Source organism: Motacilla alba, chromosome 2 (genome assembly GCF_015832195.1).
Source record: "Motacilla alba alba isolate MOTALB_02 chromosome 2, Motacilla_alba_V1.0_pri, whole genome shotgun sequence".
NCBI lineage: Eukaryota > Metazoa > Chordata > Aves > Passeriformes > Motacillidae > Motacilla > Motacilla alba.
Window position 1 is genome coordinate 150315703 of NC_052017.1, and position 21945 is coordinate 150337647.

General features: G+C 52.0%; 1 protein-coding gene across 6 annotated transcripts in view; it reads left to right on the forward strand.

Moving 5' to 3' along the window:
* The window catches only part of RHPN1 (rhophilin Rho GTPase binding protein 1), a 27767-nt gene extending 10321 nt beyond the window's left edge, over positions 1 to 17446 (forward strand). For 2 of the 6 annotated variants that reach the window (XM_038129236.1, XM_038129237.1), the window contains 13 exons: positions 2370 to 2498; positions 4585 to 4678; positions 4957 to 5034; positions 5850 to 5974; positions 6364 to 6530; positions 6984 to 7171; positions 7288 to 7444; positions 9522 to 9641; positions 11467 to 11661; positions 11901 to 11977; positions 12720 to 12866; positions 13740 to 13898; positions 13990 to 17446. In XM_038129236.1, the coding sequence (XP_037985164.1) occupies positions 2370 to 2498; positions 4585 to 4678; positions 4957 to 5034; positions 5850 to 5974; positions 6364 to 6530; positions 6984 to 7171; positions 7288 to 7444; positions 9522 to 9641; positions 11467 to 11661; positions 11901 to 11977; positions 12720 to 12866; positions 13740 to 13898; positions 13990 to 14187 (1834 nt within the window). In that variant the 3' untranslated portion in view covers positions 14188 to 17446. The remainder of the gene's footprint in view (positions 1 to 2369; positions 2499 to 4584; positions 4679 to 4956; positions 5035 to 5849; positions 5975 to 6363; positions 6531 to 6983; positions 7172 to 7287; positions 7445 to 9521; positions 9642 to 11466; positions 11662 to 11900; positions 11978 to 12719; positions 12867 to 13739; positions 13899 to 13989) is intronic. The other 4 variants (XM_038129238.1, XM_038129239.1, XR_005255971.1 and 1 more) reach the window with 3 other exon arrangements.
* Positions 17447 to 21945: the final 4499 nt, after the last annotated feature.

Genomic DNA, 21945 nt, shown 5'->3' on the forward strand with positions numbered 1-21945 from the left:
AATATTCCTGTTCAGCCTTTCCATGTTTTTTCCTGGAAAAGTTGGAAGGAATGGGGTGTTGCCAAAAAAAAATCCACGTGATATTTGCTCAATGGATTTGTTTGCTGGGTAAATAAATGGGAAGAGCCAGAGGAAACCTTTTCCTTCCTGTTCAAACACTGGGATGGAGTGGAGGAATGGGGGAGATAAAAATGTCCAGCTTTTTGGAATCAAAGAAAAATAAATCACAAAGTAAATCCCAGAAATTCCCAGTGTCCTGGGCTCATCCCACAGCGTGGGCAGCAGGAAAATGGGGATTCTGCCCCTCTGCCCTACTCAGGTGAGACCCCACCTGGAATTCTGCATCCAGCTGTGGGGACCAACTGCAGAAGGACCCGGAGCTGCTGGAGCAGATCCAGAGGAAGCCATGGAGATGTTCCAAGGGCTGGAGCCAGGTTGGGAGAGCTGGGAATGTCCAGCCTGGAGAAGAGAAGGATCCAGGGAAACCTCAAAGGCCCTTCCAGTGCCTAAAGGGGCTCCAGGAGAGCTGGAGAGGGACTTGGGACATGGGATGGAGGGACAGGATGCAGGGAATGGCTTTAAACTGGAATAGGGTGAGATTAAATGGGATATTGGGAAGGAATTCTTGGCTGTGAGGGTGATGATGGGCTGGAACAGAATTTCCAGAGAAGCTGTGGCTGCCCCATTCCTGGAAGTGTCCAAGGCCAGGGCTTGGAGCAACCTGGGATAATGGGAGGTGTCCCTGCCAATGGCAGGGGGTAGAATTCCAAGATTTTGAAGGTCTCTTCCAACCCAAACCATTCCAGGATTTTTTTGCTGTGTGTGGCACTTTCAAGTGCCTCAGGAGAACCTTTCTCCTGGTAACAGATTCCTGACAAAATCATGGGCAGATCCTCCTGGAAAATAATCAGGAGCCTGCTAAAAGCCAAAAAAATATTGTTGGCAGCTGGGAACAAGGAGGGAAAACTCTCCTTTATCCATATGGGATGACAATTGGACTGACAGTGTCCTGGAGGTATTGGGATATGAGGGGGATAAATAGGAATGAAGTCTTGGTTTATAGGGATTAAATACTGGTTTATATGGAAACATAGGGTGACGGTGCCTGGGGAATTGAAGGAAAGCTGAAGGATTTTCCATTGGAAGCACCCACGGGGATCTTTGGATGTGATGTGGTTTGGTTTGTTTAGAATCAAAAAATTCCAGCACAGGAGAGGCAGGAGGAGACTCTGAAACCCCAGATTTTCAAAGAAAACCCTGGAGCTCCTTTTGCTGCCCTGAACCAGGGCAGGGCAGGACCCAGAAGGATTCAATCCCTACAAAATCCATGTCAAAGGCAATACTCTGGAAAAGCTGGAGGGAAGCAGTTTCCTGGTGGAGCAGAGCTTGTCCATGTGTTGTTTTCCCTGGATCCCAGCGTGGTTCAGCAGCCAGAGCCCCTTTCAGCTCTGGGTTATCTCTCCTTTCTTTCCTTTGGAGGAGATAAGCAGGGAATAATCAGCCTGGGAGCTTGTCCTGCTGGGAACAGCTGGAATCAATCCCTGGTGTTTACAGCTCCTGACGGGAGCAGGGAAGGGAGGGCAGGAGCTCACAAATCCTTTCTTTTCCACAAGGATTCTTTGCACCCAAAAATGAGTTTTTCCTCCTCAAATCCCACCATTTATTTGGGATAGGGGAGCACCTGGACTGATCATAGCCCAAGCTGAAGCTGCACTGAAGGTGAAGTGGGAATGGGCAAGAGGAAGGTAGCTCTGGAGCAGGAATTCCTGGATGCAGCACTGCAATGAGTTTTGCCTGGGCTCAGCCTCTACCTGGATGTTTGGACTTCCCTAATCCTGAAATGCTGGGAGAGCTGGGAATGTCCAGCCTGGAGAAGAGAAGAGAAGACTCCAGGAATACCTCAAAGCTCCTTCCAGTGCCTAAAGGGACCCCAGGAGAGCTGGAGAGGGACTTAGGAAAAGGGATGGAGTGACAGGACACAGGGAATGGCTTCCCACTGCCAGAGGGCAGGGACAGATGGGATATTGGTAAGAATTCCTTCACTGTGAGGGTGGTGAAGCCCTAGAACAGAATTCCCAGAGAAGCTGGGGCTGCCCCATCCCTGGAAATGTCCAGTGCCAGGATGGATGAGGCTTGGAGCAACCTGGGACAGTGGAAGGTGTCTCATGGCAGGAGTTGGAATGGGATGACCCTCAGAGGTCCCATCCCACCCAAACCTTTCCAGCATCCCCTGGAGACCCAGAGGCACAATCCTGTGGGAAGGTTGGGCTTGATGCACATGGATTGCACCACTGGGTAACTGAGTCTGGAATGGAAAAAATGAATTCATGGATAAAAAGAGGGAAATTTGATTCACTGGTTTCTTGCAGGGCCACCAGCAACCACAAGGTGAAGGAAACGGTGGCTCTGGAGCTGAGCTACGTCAACTCCAACCTTCAGCTCCTGAAGGAAGAGCTGGAAGAGCTCAACAGCAGCATGGACGTGTATCAGAACGACAGGTGGGTCTGGGAAGAGCAGCCTGATCCCTTGGGATTTCATTTTTCCCACTGTTATGGATTTTTTCTGGGAGCAAGGCTGCTCTCGCCTTGTCCATCCTGCTCTGTCCCATGGATGAGGGTTGGGATGACCTTCAGAGGTTCCCTTCCAACCCAAACCTTTCCATGGTCAGGGACACTGAGGTGGCGGCTGGAGGATAGGGGAGGATTTGGGCATGGGCCAGAATCCATCCTGGGAATGTCAGTGCTTCTCTTCCAGAACTGCAGGGAGAGAAAAATCAGCTTTTCCTAGGGAATACTGGGATGTTTTGGGATAGATGCAGCATCCTTTGGACACTGATGTCCCAAAGCAGGAGGAATAGGGAAGAAAGAACCATCTTCCCTGTATTGACCCCCTTTCCTGACAATCCCCCAGAGTTCTTCCCAAGAGGATATTTTGGTGATGGGAATCACCATGCCTGGAAATGTCCAAGGAATGACTGCATGTGGCACTGAGTGCTCTGGGCTGAGTGGGATCAGTCACAGGTTGGACTCGATGATCTTGGAGGTCTTTTCCAGCCCAAACAATTCTGGGATGCTGGGATTTTTTTCCTCATTTTCCCTTCCTGAGGTGGACGGTGTTGGATGGCAGCATGAGGTGTTGTGTGGCTGACATGGCTGTCGGGGATGGGATGGGATGGGATCCAGAGGGACCTGGATAAGCTCCAGATGAACCTCATTAGGTTCGACAGAACCAAGTGCAACATCTTGCACCTGGAACAGGGCAATTCCAAGCACAAATCCAGGATAGAGGGTGAAGGGATTGGAGAGCAGCCCCAAGAAAATGATTTGGGAGTGTTGGTGGATGAAAAGCTGGAAATTCCTCACATCCCAGAAATTCCCCCTGTCCCAGGCTCATCCCACAGCATGGGCAGCAGGAAAATGGGAATTTTGCCCCTCTGCCCTACTCAGGTGAGACCCCCCCCCGCCCTGGAATTCTGCATCCGGCTCTGGGGTCCAACTGCAGAGGATGCCATGGAGATGCTCCAAGGGCTGGAGCCCCTCTGCTCTGGAACCAGGCTGGGAGAGCTGGGAATGTCCATCCTGGAGAAGGGAAGAATCCAGGGAGACCTTAGTGCTCCTTCCAGTGCCTAAAGGGGCTCCAGGAGAGTTGGAGAAGGACTTGGGACAAGGGATGGAGGGACACGACAGTGGGAATGGCTTCCCACTGCCAGAGGGCAGGGATAGATGGGATTTTGGGAAGAAATCCTTTCCTGTGAGGGTGAAGCCCTGGAATGGAATTCCCAGGAAAGCTGTGGCTGCCCCATCCCTGGAAGTGTCCAAGGCCAGGTTGGATGGGGTTTGGAGCAACCTGGTCCGGTGGAAGGTGACCCTGTCCATGGCAGTGGGTGAGAATGGATGATCTTGAAAGCCCCTTCCAACCCAAACCATTCCACAATTCCACATTTCTGTGTCCATCCACCTGCTTTTCCAGGCACATTCCGTATCAGTGATGCTCAGTTTTCCCAATTTGCCACTTGTTTGTCCTGGTTTGAAAAGAAATCAGGAGCCGCAACAACAACCCCAAACCCTGCCCAGGCCAAACAAAACCCCCTTTGTTTATTCCAGACATTGGATTCCAGTGGAATTCTCGTTAGGGAATGAGCAGTAATGGCTTTCTGCACTAATTATAGCTCCTGGAGCTGTTTGTTCCAAGGAAAATGTGGGCACAAATTCCTTGCCTTGCTCTCCTGGTTTTCATAACTTCCTTTGCCTGTTTTCCTCCCCAGTTAATGATTGATTAATGAGTCATCAGCAGTTTGGGGGGATAATGAGAGGAGGCTGTTGTGTTGGTGATGGCTTGATCCTGCCTTGCCCACCCAACATCCCGGATTCCTCTGAAAATCAGGAGCTGGAAAAATAAGATGATTTGGGTTTTTTTTTTTGCATCTCTCTTCTTATGCTGCCATTCCCAAATCTTTTTGGGAAGAGCATTTTTCCATGTGGAGTCTCTTAACAGGAGCAGCACCAGCCCAGAGCCAGAAGCTGCTTCTTTTTAATCTCCAACCCACAGGATCCATCCAAGATTTTTAATCCAACTACCAAACAGGTTCTTGTCTTCTTCCAGTGAATCCATCAGCGTTCCCATGATCCCTCTGGGACTCAAGGAGACCAAGGAGCTGGATTTGCTGGTACCACTCAAGGTGAGCTTTGGGGTTTCATTGATCGATGCTGAAGCAGCTGAAATTCATTTTCCCATTTGGAAAAGCTGCCAAAAAATAAATTAATGGAGAGGAATTGGACTTCAAACATGGGAAAGTGGGAGATGAAGGTCTGGAGATGTTGCAGAGCAGGAAAGGGAGGAGATTTTTACTTAGTTGAGGTTTTCTTGTAGGCAGAAGTGGAAAATTCTTACATAAAATTGCCGGAAATCTCCCTTTAAATAATTAAAATCAGGATTTTCTTCTATTTCCCAATCCAGGATTTCATCAGTGAACACTATGGTGAGGAGGGTGTCCTGTTTGAAAAGGAAATCAAGGAGTTCATGGATCTGCGACAGGTTGGCGTCCCTTGGCTTCCAAAGTTTGGTTGGTCCAGGATCACTCCTTGGAGATGCCACATTTCCTTTGGGGGGTCCCTTCATCCTTTCTCCAAATTCTATATCTATCCATGTATTTCAGGGTGCAGCATTCCCATGCTGGAGCACCTTGGACTTGGTTTATATTGGTTCCAAAATATTACAGATTTTTCAGGAATTGTTCATTTTTCCCTATTCTCAACGCCCTGCTGACCTACAAATGAGCAGCAATAAAATTTATAGTACAATCATTATTTATGAATATTAATTCACCCCGGCAAGGATGAACAACTTCTCTCTCTCCAGGTAGGCCTTGAAGAAGAGGGAATTTAAAGCAGTCTGGGAAAGGAGGGGGAAAAATCCTGTTTATTCCCTAGGATTTATAAAATCAGAGTTTCCATGAGTTTTTCCAGCACAACTCCCAGGCTGCTGCTTTCACATTTGGGTGTCCCAGCACCCAAACTTTTTCTGTGATTGAAACTCAGAATCTTGGAATGATTTGGGTTGGAAAGGCTCTTAAAGATCATCCAATTCCATCTCCTGCCATGGGCAGGGATATCTTCCACTGTCCCAGGTTGCTCCAAGCCCTACCCAACCCAGCCTTGGACACCTCCAGGGATCCAGGGTCAGCCACAGCTTCTCTGGGAATTCCATTCCAGGGCCTCACCACCTTCACAGGGCAGAATTCTTTCCCAATATCCCATCTATCCCTGCCCTCTGGCAGTGGGAAGCCTTTCCCTGTGTCCTGTCCTTCTGTCCCTCTTTTCCCATCCCTGTCTCCTCTCCCATTCCCACAGGCCATGCGCACCCCGAGCCGCAACGAGGCCGGATTGGAGCTCCTGATGGAATATTACAACCAGCTCTACTTCCTTGACAGCCGGTTCTTCCCTCCCACCAAAACCCTGGGCGTCTTCTTCCACTGGTGGGTGCAGCTTTCCCTATCCCACCTGCGTGGGGAGGGAGTCAGGATCCAAATTTCCATGATGGAATCTCTGCCGGGGCTGGTGGACACCAGGATCTGGATTTGCTGTTGCTCTTGGTGGGTTAATTTGGGGAGGGAGAGTGAAACACAAATCCCATGGGATGTACCATGATGGGAATGGTGCCTGCAAACCCACCTGAGCGCTGAAAACCCTTCAGGCTCCCCCTGCATCCATGGGAATCATGGAGCGGTTTAGGTTGGAAAGGGCCTTTAAGATCATCCAGTTCCAACCCTTTCCATGAGTGAGGACACTTTGTGTGGACCATGACGGGGACACTTTAGGGACCATGAGCAGGGGATGGGCAGCTGTTGGCTCTTCCCTTCTCCAGGTACGACTCCCTGACGGGGGTCCCATCCCACCAGAGGGCTCTGGCCTTCGAGAAGGGAAGTGTCCTCTTCAACCTCGGAGCGCTGCACACCCAGATCGGAGCGCGGCAGGACCGCGCCTCCCTGCCCGGCCTCAACCAGGCCATCGATGCCTTCCAGAAGGCAGCTGGTAAGTGGCTTCCCCTCTTCCTCCTCTTCCCGGGAAGCTTTTCCCAAAGGTGGGAATGATCCACAGAAGTGCAGGAAGGGGTGGGAGCAGTCGTAGGAAGAGGTGTTCCCAAGGGATCGCAAATGGAGCACGAGGTGGCTCCACGTTGGTTGTGTGGGTTGGGAAGAGGACTTGGGATGGTCCAACAGCCAAAAAGGATGTCCCAGCTGTGGAGAGGAGAGATGCTGATCCATCTCCCCATAGAAAAAAACAGCCTGGAACTGGGATCACCCAGGGCTTTGGAGAAGGAATTGGGCACAAGGATGGTTTAGATGGCAAGGGTTGGACCTTACATCTTCTTATCCACCACTGATGGTGAGATGTTTGAGGATCAGAGGGAAACCTGCCTGATCCCAAAGTTTGATTCTCTTCCTCACAAGCCTGGTAACTTCCAGGAGCTTCTCTCTCCTCCAGGTGCCTTTAACTACTTGAAGGAAAACTTCTCCAACGCTCCCAGCCTGGACATGAGCGCGGCCTCCCTGACCATGCTGGTGAGGCTGATGGTGGCCCAGGTCCAGGAGTGTGTCTTTGAGAAGATGACCTTGCTGCGTGCCCAGAACGACTTCCTGGCCCGCCTGCAGCTGGCTCAGGAGGCAGCACGGGTGAGGATTTTGGGAAGGAGAGGATTTGGTGGGATTTGTGGTCGGCAGAACCTTCTTAGAGAGCACAACCTGAAGGACATCCTGCATCCCATCTCTTCTCCCTTCCCTCTTCCCAGGTGGAAGATGTTTATTCCCTGGTGCACCAGACCATGAGCCAGCCCCACGTCAAGGACTACGTTCCCTTCTCCTGGACCACCATGGTCCAAGTCAAGTCGGAGCATTTCAAAGCCCTCTCCCATTATTTCGCTGCCATCGCCCTCTGCGACTGCCCCGGTGAGTGTCTGGCCTGGAGGGAGCTTCCTGCTCATCCAAGTACTAATTCCACATGATTCCTGGGTTTTGGGGAGGGATTCCCAAAAAAGAAGAGGTTATGGATACAACACCTGAAGTTTTTGGAATGCTCTGAGCTGTGGATCTTCTTTATGGACTCAGCAATTCATCCCCAAGGCAGATGGGGATATCCATCCATTCCATACCTCTGGTTTCCACAGGGAAAAATCCTAAGAAGGGGAGGAAAAAGCTGCTGGAGGGATGTCACCTGCTGTCCCCTTTGGGGCCGGGTGGGGAAAGAAGGGTCACCTGCCTGCTTTGGGTCACCTTGTGTTGGGCCAGCTGAGAGCTTCAAAAATCAAAAATAAATCTAAAAATACCTTAGATTTGACTTCCAGCCTCATGGATGGATGTCCTGGGAATGTCAGGGTGATGGCAGCAAGGTACACATGGTTCCATGGAGTCACTTGGAGCGTGACTTCAAGATGTGACCCTTGATCTCCATCTATGCCACCACCAACACCCTGGGAGCAATTTTGGGATGGAGCAGAGGATCCGGGGGTGGGCAGCAGATGCTCCTGGTGACCTTTGGTGTACCTGGTGGGTGGCTGAGAAGCTTTTTGAGGGCTGGCTGCCAAAAAAAACCAGTGCCGTGACCAGTGGCTGCCAGACTGTCCTCACACCCTCCCCCGCTCCAGACCCTGCCCAAAATCTTCCTTGTGCCGTGTGGGCGTTGCAGAAGCTGGATTGAGCCAGGAGACAGGAGAGAGGGGGATAATGTGGAGCTGGAAGGGCTTAAAGATCCAAAGAGGAGAGGATGGTGATGGAGATGGGATTCCATGGGGTACCAAGGAGCAGGGCAAGCCTTCCCCATAAAATGTTTTGTGTCCCCACTCACTGTGGGAGGCAGAAATCTGCAGGCGAGGCCTAATTTAGGAATTTTTTTGCCTGCTGTTGGGATCTCGTGTTCCTGCTCCCACCTCTCCCTTGTCAGAATAACAAATCTTTTGCTTCCACAACCAGCTGGGAATAAATTCCTTACGCTGCAGTTTAATCCCTCAGGGATGCTGACATGGCAGGAGCTGGCACAGGGAGAGCCAGCCCTGGAGCTGCCAGTTCCCAACCCTCTGGATCCCTATGCCCACCAGGCTTTGAGATCCTCTGTTTGGAGCAGCAAAACTCCCAGGAATATTCTGGGTTGTTTCTTATCCCACTCTGTCGAGGGAAAGAGGCTGCTGTGCAGCCCTGAGTGAGCCAAAGAGGATTAGGAACAATTTGGGCTAGAGAAAAGGGTTTGAAAAGCCTAGTGTGGGGTTTGGAGAGCCTGGGAGAGCTGCATCCATCTCTTTCTCCATGGAATGACCCCTTGGTTGCGCTGTGGGCTAGAGAAAAGGCTCCAGGGAGACCTTAAAGCCCCTTCCAGTGCTTCAAGGAGCTCCTGGAGAACTGGAGAGGGATTTTGGACAAGGGATGGAGTGCCAGGGCACAGGGAATGGCTTCTCACTGCCAGAGGGCAGGGATAGATGGCATATTGGGAAGGAATTCTTCCCTGGAAGTGTGGTGAGGCCCTGGAACAGAATTCCCAGAGAAGCTGTGGCTGCCCCATCCCTGGAATTATCCTGGGCCAGGATGGCTGGGGCTTGCAGCCAAGTGGAAATGTCCCTCCTCGTGGAAAGGGGTTGGAATTGGATGGTCTTGGAGGTCCCATCCAACCCAAACCATTCCATGATTCCCTGATTTTGTTGTCTCATTTGTCTCCCTGTCAGTGACCTCCAGGTGGGGAAATCCCAGGGCTCTGCATTCCTAGTTCTGCTTCCACACTGGAGCAAAGGGAGGCAGGAAAGAAGAAAAAAAGCAGTGTTCAGGGAAAATCCTGCCCTTAACTTCAGATCCTGGTGCATCCCTGACTGGGATCATCCCTGGGCCCATCCATGATTCCTTGCAGGCTGTGGTTGGATGACAGGAAGGTGCTGCCAGGGCCACCTGAATCTGGATGTGACCTCCTTGTCCCCCTTGCCACAGGGGGCTGGGTGGCCCTGACCTCTCCCTAATCCCATCCCCATCCATTTCCTTCCCACAGCTCCCTCGGATGCCGAGCTGCTGGAGCAGGAGAAGGCCTTCCTGCAATTCCATGTCACCATGCCGGAGGGGCCGTCACTTCGTGTCCTGCTGCAGGATCCCGAGGAGAGGAGGAAGCTGGGTAAGCACAGATTTCTGGATCCCATCACGATTCCCACAGCTGAGGAGGTTTTAGGGGGATGTCTCCATGCAAAGAGGAATTTCTCAGGAAATTTCTTCTCCTGGGAAGCAGGAAAGCACCACAGTCCCCTTGAGGGTGTGAGGACCAACTCGTGGTGCTTGTCCCAACCTGTCCAGCCTGTCCAGAGCTTGTCCAACCTGTCCAGCTCTGACAGGAGAAAATACAGGTGTTCCAAGCCAGGTAACATCACCCAACACTACAGAGAAATCCATAGGGACACAGAGATCCTGGAAGCTCCTTGGTTTGGGCTGACTTGGCTGGAAAACAAGACACAGCAGATGCTCAGGGGGTGGCTTTTTCAGCTGCTGCGAATTCTTGGGAGACAAGAACTTTTTCCCATGTGGGATTTCAGCTCCAGGGAAAGAACAGACGCTGCTTATTCAGCTGAAGTCATGTTTTGGCAGCCCCTCCTCAACAGGGCTGCACCAAGAGCAAACTCAGCACTTGGAATTTGAGGTGTTGCCTCCCCCAGGAGCTCTTTTCCCTCCTTGCACACGTGTGGAAGGAGGCAGATCCCACCAGGAATGAGTATGGCCTCAGCAAAATCCTTCAGGATGCTCAGCCAGGTTTCACTGGAAACCTCCAAATAAACCCCAAAATCCAAGTGTTTTATGGTGACACCACCCCAACACCCTCAGATGTGGTTTGCATCAGCTTTTCCAGCTCTGCCTGATTTTCCTTGGGAAAACGGGCTCTGTTCAACATTCCTGATATAAAATAGATGTGCAGACACCAAGCTCAGCTGGATTTGGTTTACAGGAAGGGAAAAACTCGGAGAGGTTGTGGATCTCTGTCCCTGGAGGTGTCCAAGATCAGGTCACACAGAGCTTGGAGCAACCTGAGATAGTGGAAGGTATCCCTCCCTATGGAAGGGGGTTGGAATGAGATGAGCTTTAAGGTCTTTTCCAACTCAAACCATTCCATGATTCAAATATTATTATTATTCCCCATAATTTAACAATTTATAGATTTTTATAAAAAATTCTCTGTGAGGGGAATCTTCTCTCTGTTTTCCATCCAGCCCCAAAACATAAGTTCCTCTGGCTGTGGATTCTCAGAGTCTGGAGCAGACCTCATCATCTCCCTGGATTCTGTTGCCACCGTGTGTCCTGAACGTGAAATGCCACAGGCACACGTGTTTCCATGAGACACACGGAGAGAGCTTTTCTGGGAGTTTAGCCTTGGATACGGCTGCCTTGGTTGCAGTTTCCCACGGAGGAGATGCTTTGCGTTGATATCCGTGGGTCACTGGAATTTCAGCTCCTCTTTCCCGACCACTTCCATTTCCCGAGGGTGGGAGCGAGTTGAAGGCAAGTGGAGAGGAGCAAAGAGCAGAGGATGGGGAGAGCAGGACCTGCAGGACAAGGAAAAGGCTTAGCCTAGAAAACAGGGATGTGTTGCACCTTCCCAAGGAGGACAGGGCTGCGTTGTTCTCCGTGTTCCCATTCCCAAGGGATCCGAGGCGATGGAGAGAAGTTAATTTGCTCAGGAGATTGAGGTTAAGCGTGAGGAGGGACGTCGGGGGTGGTTTTTCAGGAACATCTGCCAGCTCTGCTGTCAGGGGAGCGAAGTAGGTCACCCTTCAAGGTCCCTTCCCAGCCCTCCATCGGCTGGGACCGACCCCATTTAGGGCTGGGAACGTGACTGGGCTGTCCCTGAGTCACAGCGGGGTGGTGGCACCGCTCCTGAAATCCGTGGGCAGCCAAGCGGGAACGGCGCCGGAGCTGCCGCTCCGTCGGGCTCAGCTCCCTCTGCTCCCTCGCAGGCAAAGCTCACCTCAAAAAAGCCATCATGAAGCACGAGGAGGCCATGAGGATCCATGGATTGTGCAAGATCCTAAGGAAGATGGATATCCTGCAGGAGGTCCTGTCCTTCGCCCACAAACGCTCCCTGAGCAAATATTCCGAGATCGACCACGAGGAGGATTTCTTTGAGACAGGAGAGGCTCCGGACATCCATCGTGAGTGGGGGTTTTTTAGGATTGTGGGTGGGGAGGGGGTTTGTGGGTGGGAAGACTCCACAGGGAGTTCTGCTGTGGAGGGGTGTTGGACTGGGTGATTTCTGAGTTCCAATCCAAACTATTCCAGGATTTTAGGTCCTGGTTCTTACGGGGTCACACTGTCTCTCTTTGGGACAGCAGCAGCTGCCCCAACTGCCTGAGGTCACCCCCTGTCTGTGCTTTTCTCTCCCTCCCATCAGCCAAAACACACCAGAAACCTGAAATCAAATCCCCCAACTTCTCCCAGGTGAAGGTGACCGACCTCTTCCACAGGCTGGTACGTACAGCTCCGGGAACGGGAATATCCTGAGGGAGCAGCCGTCTCCTCCTCCTCCCCTGCATGCTCTGCTTGCCTGGATTCCTACCTCCTGCAGCCTCTTCTCCCTCTCTCCAAGGAGGGAGCAGCAGGAGGAGCAGGATCTGTCTGTGACACCTAAATGGGTCACAAAGCTCCTCTGGTGACAGGGGAGCAGGCACAGGAATTTTGGGTGGGCTTTTCCCAAGAGACCCTTGGGAAGAAGAGTTTTGTTGGCAGGAGGCACCAGGAAAATCCCACTGGAGCTTTATCCAGTGGGAGAGGGTTTAGCCCTCTTTAGGTTTTTAGGGTCCTGAGAAGCAGGACTGGGATTCAGGACAGTGGTGGGATCTATGGTGGGATCATCCCGAGTACCCCAGGGAGAGCTTGTGCATCTCAGCCCAGGGCAGGCATGAATATCCTGCTCCTGTGGGAATGGAAAAGCAGGGAAAGGAGGGGAAAATGGGAAAGAATTGGGGAAAAGTGACCCTGAACTGGTGACCTGTCCCACCACCCTGCTCCTGGACCAACCCCTGCTGGCATCCCCCAGATCCAGACAGCCTCAACCCCCATCATTTCTTCTTGGATGATGGGACTGTTTTCCCTGCAAAAGACAGGATTTCTTCCTCTGCCCTCTCCCTCTCCCTCTAATTGGGTTTTTTTACAAGGCTGCACAGTTCCAGGGTGCTGAAAAGATGCTTTCCATGTTTCTGCCTCATCCCAGGGCCCCCTCTCCGTGTTCTCAGCCAAGAACAAGTGGTATCCAGCTCGGAGAGTCCACCTGATGAGAGGAGAGAACGGCTTTGGATTCACCCTGCGAGGAGACTCCCCCGTCCTCATTGCCGGGGTCATCCCGGGGGGCTGCGCTGCTGTGAGTATCCCAGTTTCTTGCTATTCCCATGGGAATGTCAGAAGGGAGCTGCCTGGAGGGATTCCAGGTGTTTTTAGGTCTTAAAACTGTTCAGGAGGAGACTCATCCCTGCTGGAGCTCAGGCTGGGGTTTGCAGGTGGGCGTTGTGAAGTGATTAATTTTCAAGAGATAGCTAAGGAGAAAACATGGAATTTTGCTCAGTTTTTAACTGCTGGAAGCCCATCCAGCTCCCTTGCCCCTCATGTTGGGATGTGACAGTGGCTGGAACAAGATGGCACATTCAAAAGGCAGGGGCAACTTTGTTTACTATCAGAAGATGCTGGAGAATCCTGGTGGGATGCCCTAAGGGTCTCCCCACTCCCTCAGTACTAACCCATCCATCCAAATCCCAGAATCTCTGGAGCAACACTCTCCTTAGCAGCAGGATCACATCCCTCTTCGGAAAACTCAAATCTCCCCAAAGACTGGGATGGGGACTGGATATAGTCCGTATCTGGAGCAGAGTTGTGTCTTCTTCTCAGCCTGGAGAAGGGAAGGCTCCAGGGAGAGCCTGGTGCTCCTTCCAGTGCCTAAAGGGGCTCCAGGAGAGCTGGAGAGGGACTTGGGACAAGGGATGGAGTGCCAGGATGAGGAGGAATGGCTTCCCAAAGCCAGAGGGCAGGGTTAAATGGGTATTGGGAAGAAATTCTTGGCTGTGAGGATGGTGAGGCCCTGGCACAGGTTGCCAGAGAAGCTGCAGCTGCCCCATCCCTGGAAGTGTCCAAGGAGCAACCTGGGATAGTGGAAAGTGTCCCTGGTAGGACTGGATGATCTTGAAGGTTCCTTCCAAACCATTCCAAGGTTCTCTTGGACGTTTTCCCTCATTCCCTGCAGGAAGCTGGGCTGAAGGAGGGAGACTACATCATCTCTGTGAATGGCAAGGACTGCAAGTGGTCCAAGCACGCCGAGGTTGTCCAGCTGCTGAAGAGCACCGGGAAGGAGGGGGTGGACATCGGAGTCATCACCCTGCAGGGCTCGGAATGTCCCAAAGCTGTAAGTCACATCCCACAGGAAACCACGGAATTCCTTGGAGCTCTCTGGGTGCTACCCTGACTTCACTCCCCTCTCCACCTTTCCCAACCAGGTGGACAGGAAGGCAGCAGTGATGTCCTCGGGATCTGGGATGCTGAAGAGCAACAAGGAGAACAGCAGGAAGAGCCTGATGAACAGCAAGAGCGCCAGCACGCTGCTGGTGTGGAGCAAGAAGAGCAAGAGGAGCAAGAAGAGCACTTACAGTGGTGTCCCCTTCACCGCCGTGGGGGACAACGAGGCCATGTACTGACCGTGCTCCACGGTGTCCCCTGAGCTCCAGGACTGGCTGCCTGGGAAGCTTCCCAAGCCTGGCTGGGCTGCGAGGACTCCCAGACCCGGGAATGCGCCGCTGGTCGGATCCGCGCCGAGAGGTGAGCGAGGCACCTCAACCTCCCAGCTCCTGCGTCCAACGATCCCCTCAGTCTGGGAGAAACTCGGGTTTATTGTTAATTTTGGGATTTTTTTTTTATTTTTTTTGCTCTCAAGGGGGTCGGGGGGAGCTGTGCTAAAGCAGGGCCCGGTTTGTGTCTTCTGCTTGGCCAAAGCCAGCCCCAGCCATTAAAGCAAAAGTGTCACCTTCTGTAGCATCTCCTGGGCTTTCTCTGCGAGGTACAAGATGGAGCTGCTCTCCAAGAGCTGCTGCAGGAGCTGAATCCTTCAGCTGAATCCTTCCAGACTTCCATTTTTTGGGAGAGGGGACAGCACGGGCATCGATGGCTTGCAGTGATCCCATCACAGGGTCCAGTCCAGGCAGCATCTCCCAGGTGGGGCTATCCCGACAAAGTAGGATGGTTTGACCATTTTTAGTGCTTTTGGGGTGTTTTTTTTTGGGGAATGAACCCCCAGCTTGACTCAGAAAATCCAGCCTAGCTGCCCAGCTGGATTCTTTGGAAGAAAAGGGAAGGACTTAACGTGCAGTTGTTGTCTGGCTTTTTTAATCAGGAGACGTGGATTGCCCTAAATATTCTGTGAGGAGATTAATAGCTAAGAGCCTTGGGGGGGTTTATTTTTCCTGGGAGGAGATTAAAATTCCAGGAAGATATCTCCTCCAGATTATTAAACTCCTAAATTTTTTGCTACTGTTGGATCTTGCACATGTTGCTAATTCCCTAACACTGCTGTCAGCATTCCTGGGCTGGCCTGATGGATCCAGGCATCTTGGTAATTGTCCTAGAAACACTGGGAGACTCTGAATCCACAAAACAGATTGGCAAAATTTCCTCCATCCTGTTTCTGCCTGGTGTGGGTTTTTTTTTTTCTGAAGGCTGAGGAGCTGTCTGGTCTTCAGTGCTTGGATGATCTTGGGAGGTAGAAAATTCCCTCAGGAGAGATGGGATTGTATTTTTGTACTTTTTAAGGAATTTTTAGGTGTGGTTTAAAGGAGCAATGGGATCTTGTGGCCACAGTGTCCCCTGGGATGGTGACTTCTTCTTATAGCTCCTTGTCCATTTTCCAAGCTCTTAACCATGATTTTATTTAAGGAAAGCTTCCAGGAAAAAAAAAACAGGTTGGACAGGGTTGGAGCAACCTGGGATGGTGGAAGTTGTCCCATGGCAGGGGCTGGAACAGGATGGGCTTTAAGATCCCATCCAAGCCAACCCATCCTGGGATTTTATGAGCTCAAAGAGGGGTTCTTAGCTCTGCTGTTGGCCAAGAGGCCTCTCCATAGCCTGAGGCATCACCACGCCGGATTCCGGATCCGCCTTCCAGCATGGGGCCATCTGTAGCAGCCAGGCTTCCCACGTCATCTTCCCGGCTGCTTGGCGTGGGAGCGGGAAGGAAAGGAGGGGGTGGGGTCACAGAAAAGGCCACCTTGCCCTTAAAACATCCTGGCAGCATCTTCCCACCATCCTAAAAACGTGGGATGCCACCATGGACGTCTCTGAGCTGCAGAGGGATTTATTTAGGAGAAGCCGTCGCCTTCCGCCCGCATCACCCAACCCCAGCATTATGGGTTGTGTTTTGTGGGATTGGGACCATTTCCCTAATTCCAGGGTTTTATGTCGGGCTTGTTTTGGGTTTTGTGTTGGTTTTTTTTTTGTTTTTTTTTTTTTTAATTTGTACATGGATTCTCACCTTTTATGGATTAAAAAGCACTGATTCAAATCCAGTTTGTAGCACTTTTGTTGGGAATCACAGGTGCACCACCCATGACGGGAAACAAGCCCCGGCTGATCCTCCTGAAGAGACAATTTTGGGTCATTTTTACACAAATCTGGAGCTGTTGAGACTGGGAGAAATCCTTTGGATCCAGGATGGGCTGCTCCAAGGAAAACCCAAGGTCCCCAAGCATCCAAATGAAATTTGGTGAGCGGTGGTCTCCATCTCCAGGGGGATGCAATGGGAGATGGTGGCTTCGTCACATGAATTCATGGAAATTTTGTGGGAAGAGGAGGGTGGGGCTTAGGTTGGACCCCCTGGAGGCTTTTCCCCTGCAAAAAAAAAGTGGATTGGTCAAGAAAGTAATTTTTGCTTCACACAGCAGGTTTTAAACTGCATTTTTGGTTCCATAAAGGGTTTGTGATCCCTTTTTTTTTTTTTTAAAGTTCATCAATTGGAATTTAGGCTGGAAAGCAGTAAATCCTTGGCATGGGAACCTCTGTTTATCCTTGGGACCTGGACACCACCTCTCCACCATCCTGGGAGGATTACCAAACCCATGGATTTGGGGCTGGATTATGGGAACATGCATCCCACAGGAGAAAGGAGGGTTTAAACCCCCTCAAACAGGATAAAAAAAAGGCCAGGACTTCCAAAATTCGATTTATTTATGGAATGTGGTGGGAGCTTTTTTTGTCCTGTCTACCAAGCCAGGGTTAAAACAGCATCCAGCTTTTTTGAGGGGGACATAATTTTGGAATTTAAGGAGTTTCCCTTTCCATCAGCCCTCCTGTGCCATGTTTTGGAAGCCACCCACAGTGAAGTCGTTCTGCAGCAGAAGATCCTTTTCCCACCCACGTTCAGTGGATGCGGGAAACTCGTGACTCCGGAGCTGGGATCACCTCCCCCTCTGGTGACGTGTGCTCAGATGGGATCTGTGCTCCATCAGCAAGAGCCTGCTGCTCCTTCCCTCTTTCCTGAAATCCACGGAGCTGGATCTTTCCAAGCTTGTCTTTTCCAGCTTGACGAGGAAGCAGAGAGGTCCTGTAGGGTAAAATGTGGTCAAAACCACAAAAAAAAAAAAATAGGGCAAAAATAACTTTACACTTACCAAGAAATTGAGGTCTCTCTGTCCATGCAGAGAGGAGCTCCAGGGGAATCAGCAAACAAGGAATATTTGGATATCCTGGGCTGAGACCAGTTCATGCAGCTCTTATGACCAGAGAGGAGATGGAAAGAGGATTTTGGGTTTTTTTTTAATCACTGTTGATTTCCAGGGCCTTTGAGTCAAAAAAACAGCTTGGAAATCCCATCCTGGAGAGCCCAGCAAAACCACAGGGACTCTCCCAAATTTCCTGATTTTCCTCCTCTTGGAGCTTCACCCTCCGTAATAAAAATCTCCCAGCCCATGGATCTGCCCTTCCAGCCTCCTGGGAAGGGGATTTGGTTCCCTCCTCCATTACTGACACAACACAAGAGGAGAAGGTCCCTGTGCTGTCCTTGTCCCTTCCCATCCCACTGGCACCGTGACCCACAGCAGCTCCTCTGGAGCTGTCACTGGCTCCAAATCCATACTCCTGCTTTTCCCGGGGCATTACAGAGGGAGAAGAGCAAAGGAGGGTTGATGTCAGTTGGTGGTGGGACACTGAAGCCAGGCCAGGTGTTCTCACTGCTAATAAAGCTAATAAATTTGGAATTTTTTAGAGGGATCAGGGGCTGGAGCTGCCTCCAACTACTCCTGGTCCAGGAGCAGTGGGATGGGGCAGACCAGGATTTCTCCTGCTCCAGGATTTCTCTGTGGGATCCCTTGTGCGGCGCCTGCTCCACCCCATGGGAAGGGACATCCACAGCCCCACCCCTGCTTTCCCAAGCATCCGTATGGAATTCCAGCCTCCTCTCCAGCCCACTGGAGGGCAGCAGCGCCCTGTGCAATGCACCCACTGCCCACAGCCCCCCCCAAATCTGCCCAGCCGGGCACCCCCCACCCACGCTGGCACCCAAGGCTGGGCACGGGTGTCCCTGGGGTGCTTTGGAGTCCCGTGCATCCCAAAAAAAAAAAGGGCATAAATAGCGGGTTTAGTCCCAATATCCTGAAAAATCCTGCTGGGAAAAGCGTGCAAGGAGTGAGGCGAAACATTTGCAGTGCAGCTACACCCTGAGCTCATAGCAAATCCCATCCCATGAAGGGCTGGAATTTTCCTGGAAGCAGTGGGAGCAACCACCCTGGTCCTAAAAGCTGGAGCATTCATCCCTCACCCCCCTGCGGGGCTGCAGAGAGGGAATTGCTCCCCTGGGCTGATCCTGAAAGCTTTGCCAAGGTGCTCTCTGAGATTTCCAAGGTCAGCTCTTGGCCCAAGCTGCCCTCCTGGCCTTGTCCCCCCCAGCACCTCGGAGGTACAAAATCCCTTCTGTGTCACCTCAGGTGGCAGCAAACGCCGAGAAGTTCATCGGGCCACCAAGAGGGGCTTCACCAGGGGCGTGTGAAGCCACCAGAGCCACCAGGGCTGGGGCACTGGGACCTGCAGGGGTGACACCGGTAGGTTCCGGAGTGGCGATGGCACCTGGTGGAGCTGCACTAGAGGGCAGAGCTGGGACACGCTGGATCCTGTTCTCCACATCCCTTCCTCACTCTGAGCCACCCCGGTCCCAAATTGTCACATGTGGGACGCGGGTGTAGCTCCACATCCTCTGGCCACCCTTGGGTGTCACATGGGTGGGGGTTCGGGTGCACCCGAGGGTGCTCAGCTCCAGAAATTGCCCAATTGGGATGAGGAGAGGGGTAGAAGGGACCTGCCTGTCCCCAAGGCCCCTCATCCTCAGCTGCTTCCTGCAGGGGATAAAAAGCTGGGATGGGGATAACCCCTTATCCCATCCCATGTGTGATCCGTGGGGGGTGCTTAACCAGCTTCCCATGCATGGGAACTTGGGGATAACCTGGGAATAATGTCCCGTCCCATTCCGTCCCATCCCATTCCATCCCATCCCAATCATATTCCCGTGGATGGGAACAAGTGTCTCCCATATGGAAGCAGGTTAGACCTGGCCCAGATGGAGCTGGCCTGGTGGCAAGACAGGGATGGAGAAGGGAATCTCCTTGTATCCCTGTTTTCTGTAGGATATTGGCGGTCTCAAAGGGTCTGTGCCCTCCTCTCCAAAAGAGGAGGGAGGACGGTCATGGAATAGAGAAATGGGGGATTTTGGTGGGAAGAAGGGAATTGTAGGGACCTGGAAGTCAGTGGAGACCCCATCATGGATCAGAAAAAGCCCAGATGGTGTCATCTCGCTCTGCAGGGATGGATCACAGAATCATGGAATGGTTTGGGGTGGGATCCATCCCATTCCAACCCCTTCCAGGGACAGGCAGACCTTGCCCTCTTCCAGAGCTTCATCCAACCCGGCCTTGAACACTTCCAGGGATGGGGATTCCACAATTTCTCTGGGCAACCTGTGTGGCTGGGCCAGGCTGGGATTTGCCTTTGGATCCTGCTCAACTCCTGGCAACCAGGGAAAACCAATCCCGGCAGCAGCTGGAAAAGCTTCATTGCAACACCCAGCAGCACATTAGGATGAAACTCCCACCTCTCCTCTGCCCTTTTTCTCCAGCTGCTGCCATGCCCTTAGACTCTCCCAGCAGCCCCATCCTATTTTTTTTCCCATCTCAGGAGCAATCCTCTTTTTCCCTGCAGTCACCCTTTCGCCATGGTCCGGCCTATAATGGGAAGGACAGAACGGAGGCGTTCGGAAATGGCTCCTGAATCTTTAATAAAGCAAACATTGCCTGGGCCATAAACATGGGATGACAGCTCCAGAGGCTCCCAGGATTCCTTACTTAACTCTGCCATAATGGCTTTAATGGCCCGGCAGGGAGCTGGGGTGAAAGTCCTATTAAAAAATGGATTCCTGAATTTAATTGAGGCTCCATCTGTGGGGGAAGACGGAGGAGAGGTCGCTCCGCAAGAGAGCTTGGGGAAAAAAAAAACACTCCTGCAGCAATTCCCAGCCCAGGTGGTGGCCCTGGGATTGTGGAACATTCAGTGGTACCTCCGTGGGATTGTGCCTTGCCTGAGAGGGGACATCGCAGTTTGGATGCTCCCTTTGCAGGGAATGAGGATCCACAAAGCCCAGTGGGAAGTGCTGGAAGCGCCTCCATTCATACTGGGAAGCACTGGCCTCACAGGAGGAATGAGGGACTGTCATCCCACCTGTCCTAGCTGCACGTGGCCTTCCAGCGACCCTTCAATGTCCAGCTATTCCCATTGGATTCCTGGTTCCATCCTCATCAACATCATCAATCCATCTGCTCCAATTCTGTCGATATCCATTTGTCCATCAATTCATTAATTCACCTATATCCGTTATCTATACACCAATCCAGCTTCTTATTTATCCATATATCCATTCATTTGCCTATCCATCCATCCGTCCATCCATCCATCCATCCATCCATCCATCCATCCATCCATCCGTCCGTCCATCCATCAATCCATCCGTCCATAGATCCACCCACCTCCATCCTTCCACTGCTCCATCCATTTCTCCATCTATCCCGAGCTTTTCCCCACTCAGGGAAGATTTGCACACTGAGACCTTTGCGGGTCACCAGGGATGAGCACAATATTCCAGCTGGGAGACATCCCAGTGTCCCAGATCATCATGATCCCTGGTTTAACACTCAGAGATGGGGTTATTTTTCCCCAAAAAAAAACTGTTGGAAGAAGGATGGATAAAGGGACAAACAGACAAGAAGCAGATGGGTGGACAGGAGGAATGAAAGAGGAAATATTTGGGATCAGGCTGGGAGATCAGTGGGAATCAGCCACTAATTGGCGAAGAAGAAGAGTTGGGAAAGGAGGAATTCACTCCTTCCTCCCCCCATCCTGCTCCTGGCGAGCCCCACCCTGAGTCAGCAGCTCTGCCGAGGTCACGCCACCCGCGCTATTAATTGGATTAATAAAGATGTTCGTCATAGAGGTAATTAGCTGCTAATTGGGGATGACAAGGTTGTCAGGCTTTGTCCCTCCAAGGGACAATTTCCCGTCCCAGGCCCTCCCCTTTCCCAACACGCTCGGAGTCAATGGCATTAATTAAAAATCACAGAGTCCATAACCTTGTGCTGCCGAGCCCTGGGGAAATTCCCACCTCCGGAGCCCGGGGGACAGGTCAGGGTGGTGGCATTGCCACCTCCGGCCACCGGCTCAGCTGGGTATCCCAAATTCTTGAAGGAAAACCAAACTGCAACCCCCATAACACGCGGGCATCCTTTTCTTCCAGACAAGGAAAAGCTCTTTGGAAAATGTTTTGTTGAAAGAAAATTCCCTGAGGAAAGATCTCAGCCTGATGATATCTCAGGGATGACACATTCCCATTCTCCCCCAGCTTTCCCTGCCCTTTCCCTGGAGTGAATCCCTGTCAGTCACCAGCTGTGGATCGTCTCTGCCTCTCCCAGGAGTCCTTTTTTAGTGGGAATGTCCGACACACGCATCCAAAACAATTCCAAACCTGTTGCCTCATACGGCCAGAATGCCTCGGGACAATCCTGCGCAGCTGGATGCGGCACAGCTGGATGCTGAGCTGGGCATGGATCCTGCACAGGGATGAGGAGGCTGGCACAGCTGGGTATGGCTCTGGCACAGCTGGATATGGCTCTGGCACAGCCGGATGCTGAGCTCTGCGCATCTGGATGATGGGGGGAGCTGATCTGGAGCTGCGCATGGGCTGGTGCCGAGTCTCGCGTGGGATTGAGGAGCCTGGCACAGCTGGAAAGTGAATCCAGAACACCTGGATGCTGAGCTCCACATGGGAATCCAGAGCCTGCCACAGCTGGATACCGAATCCCGTCCTGCCCTGCAGGAAATCAGGTGCAGCCTCAACACCTCCACAGCCTGGAAGTGCTGAATTTTCGGGATCC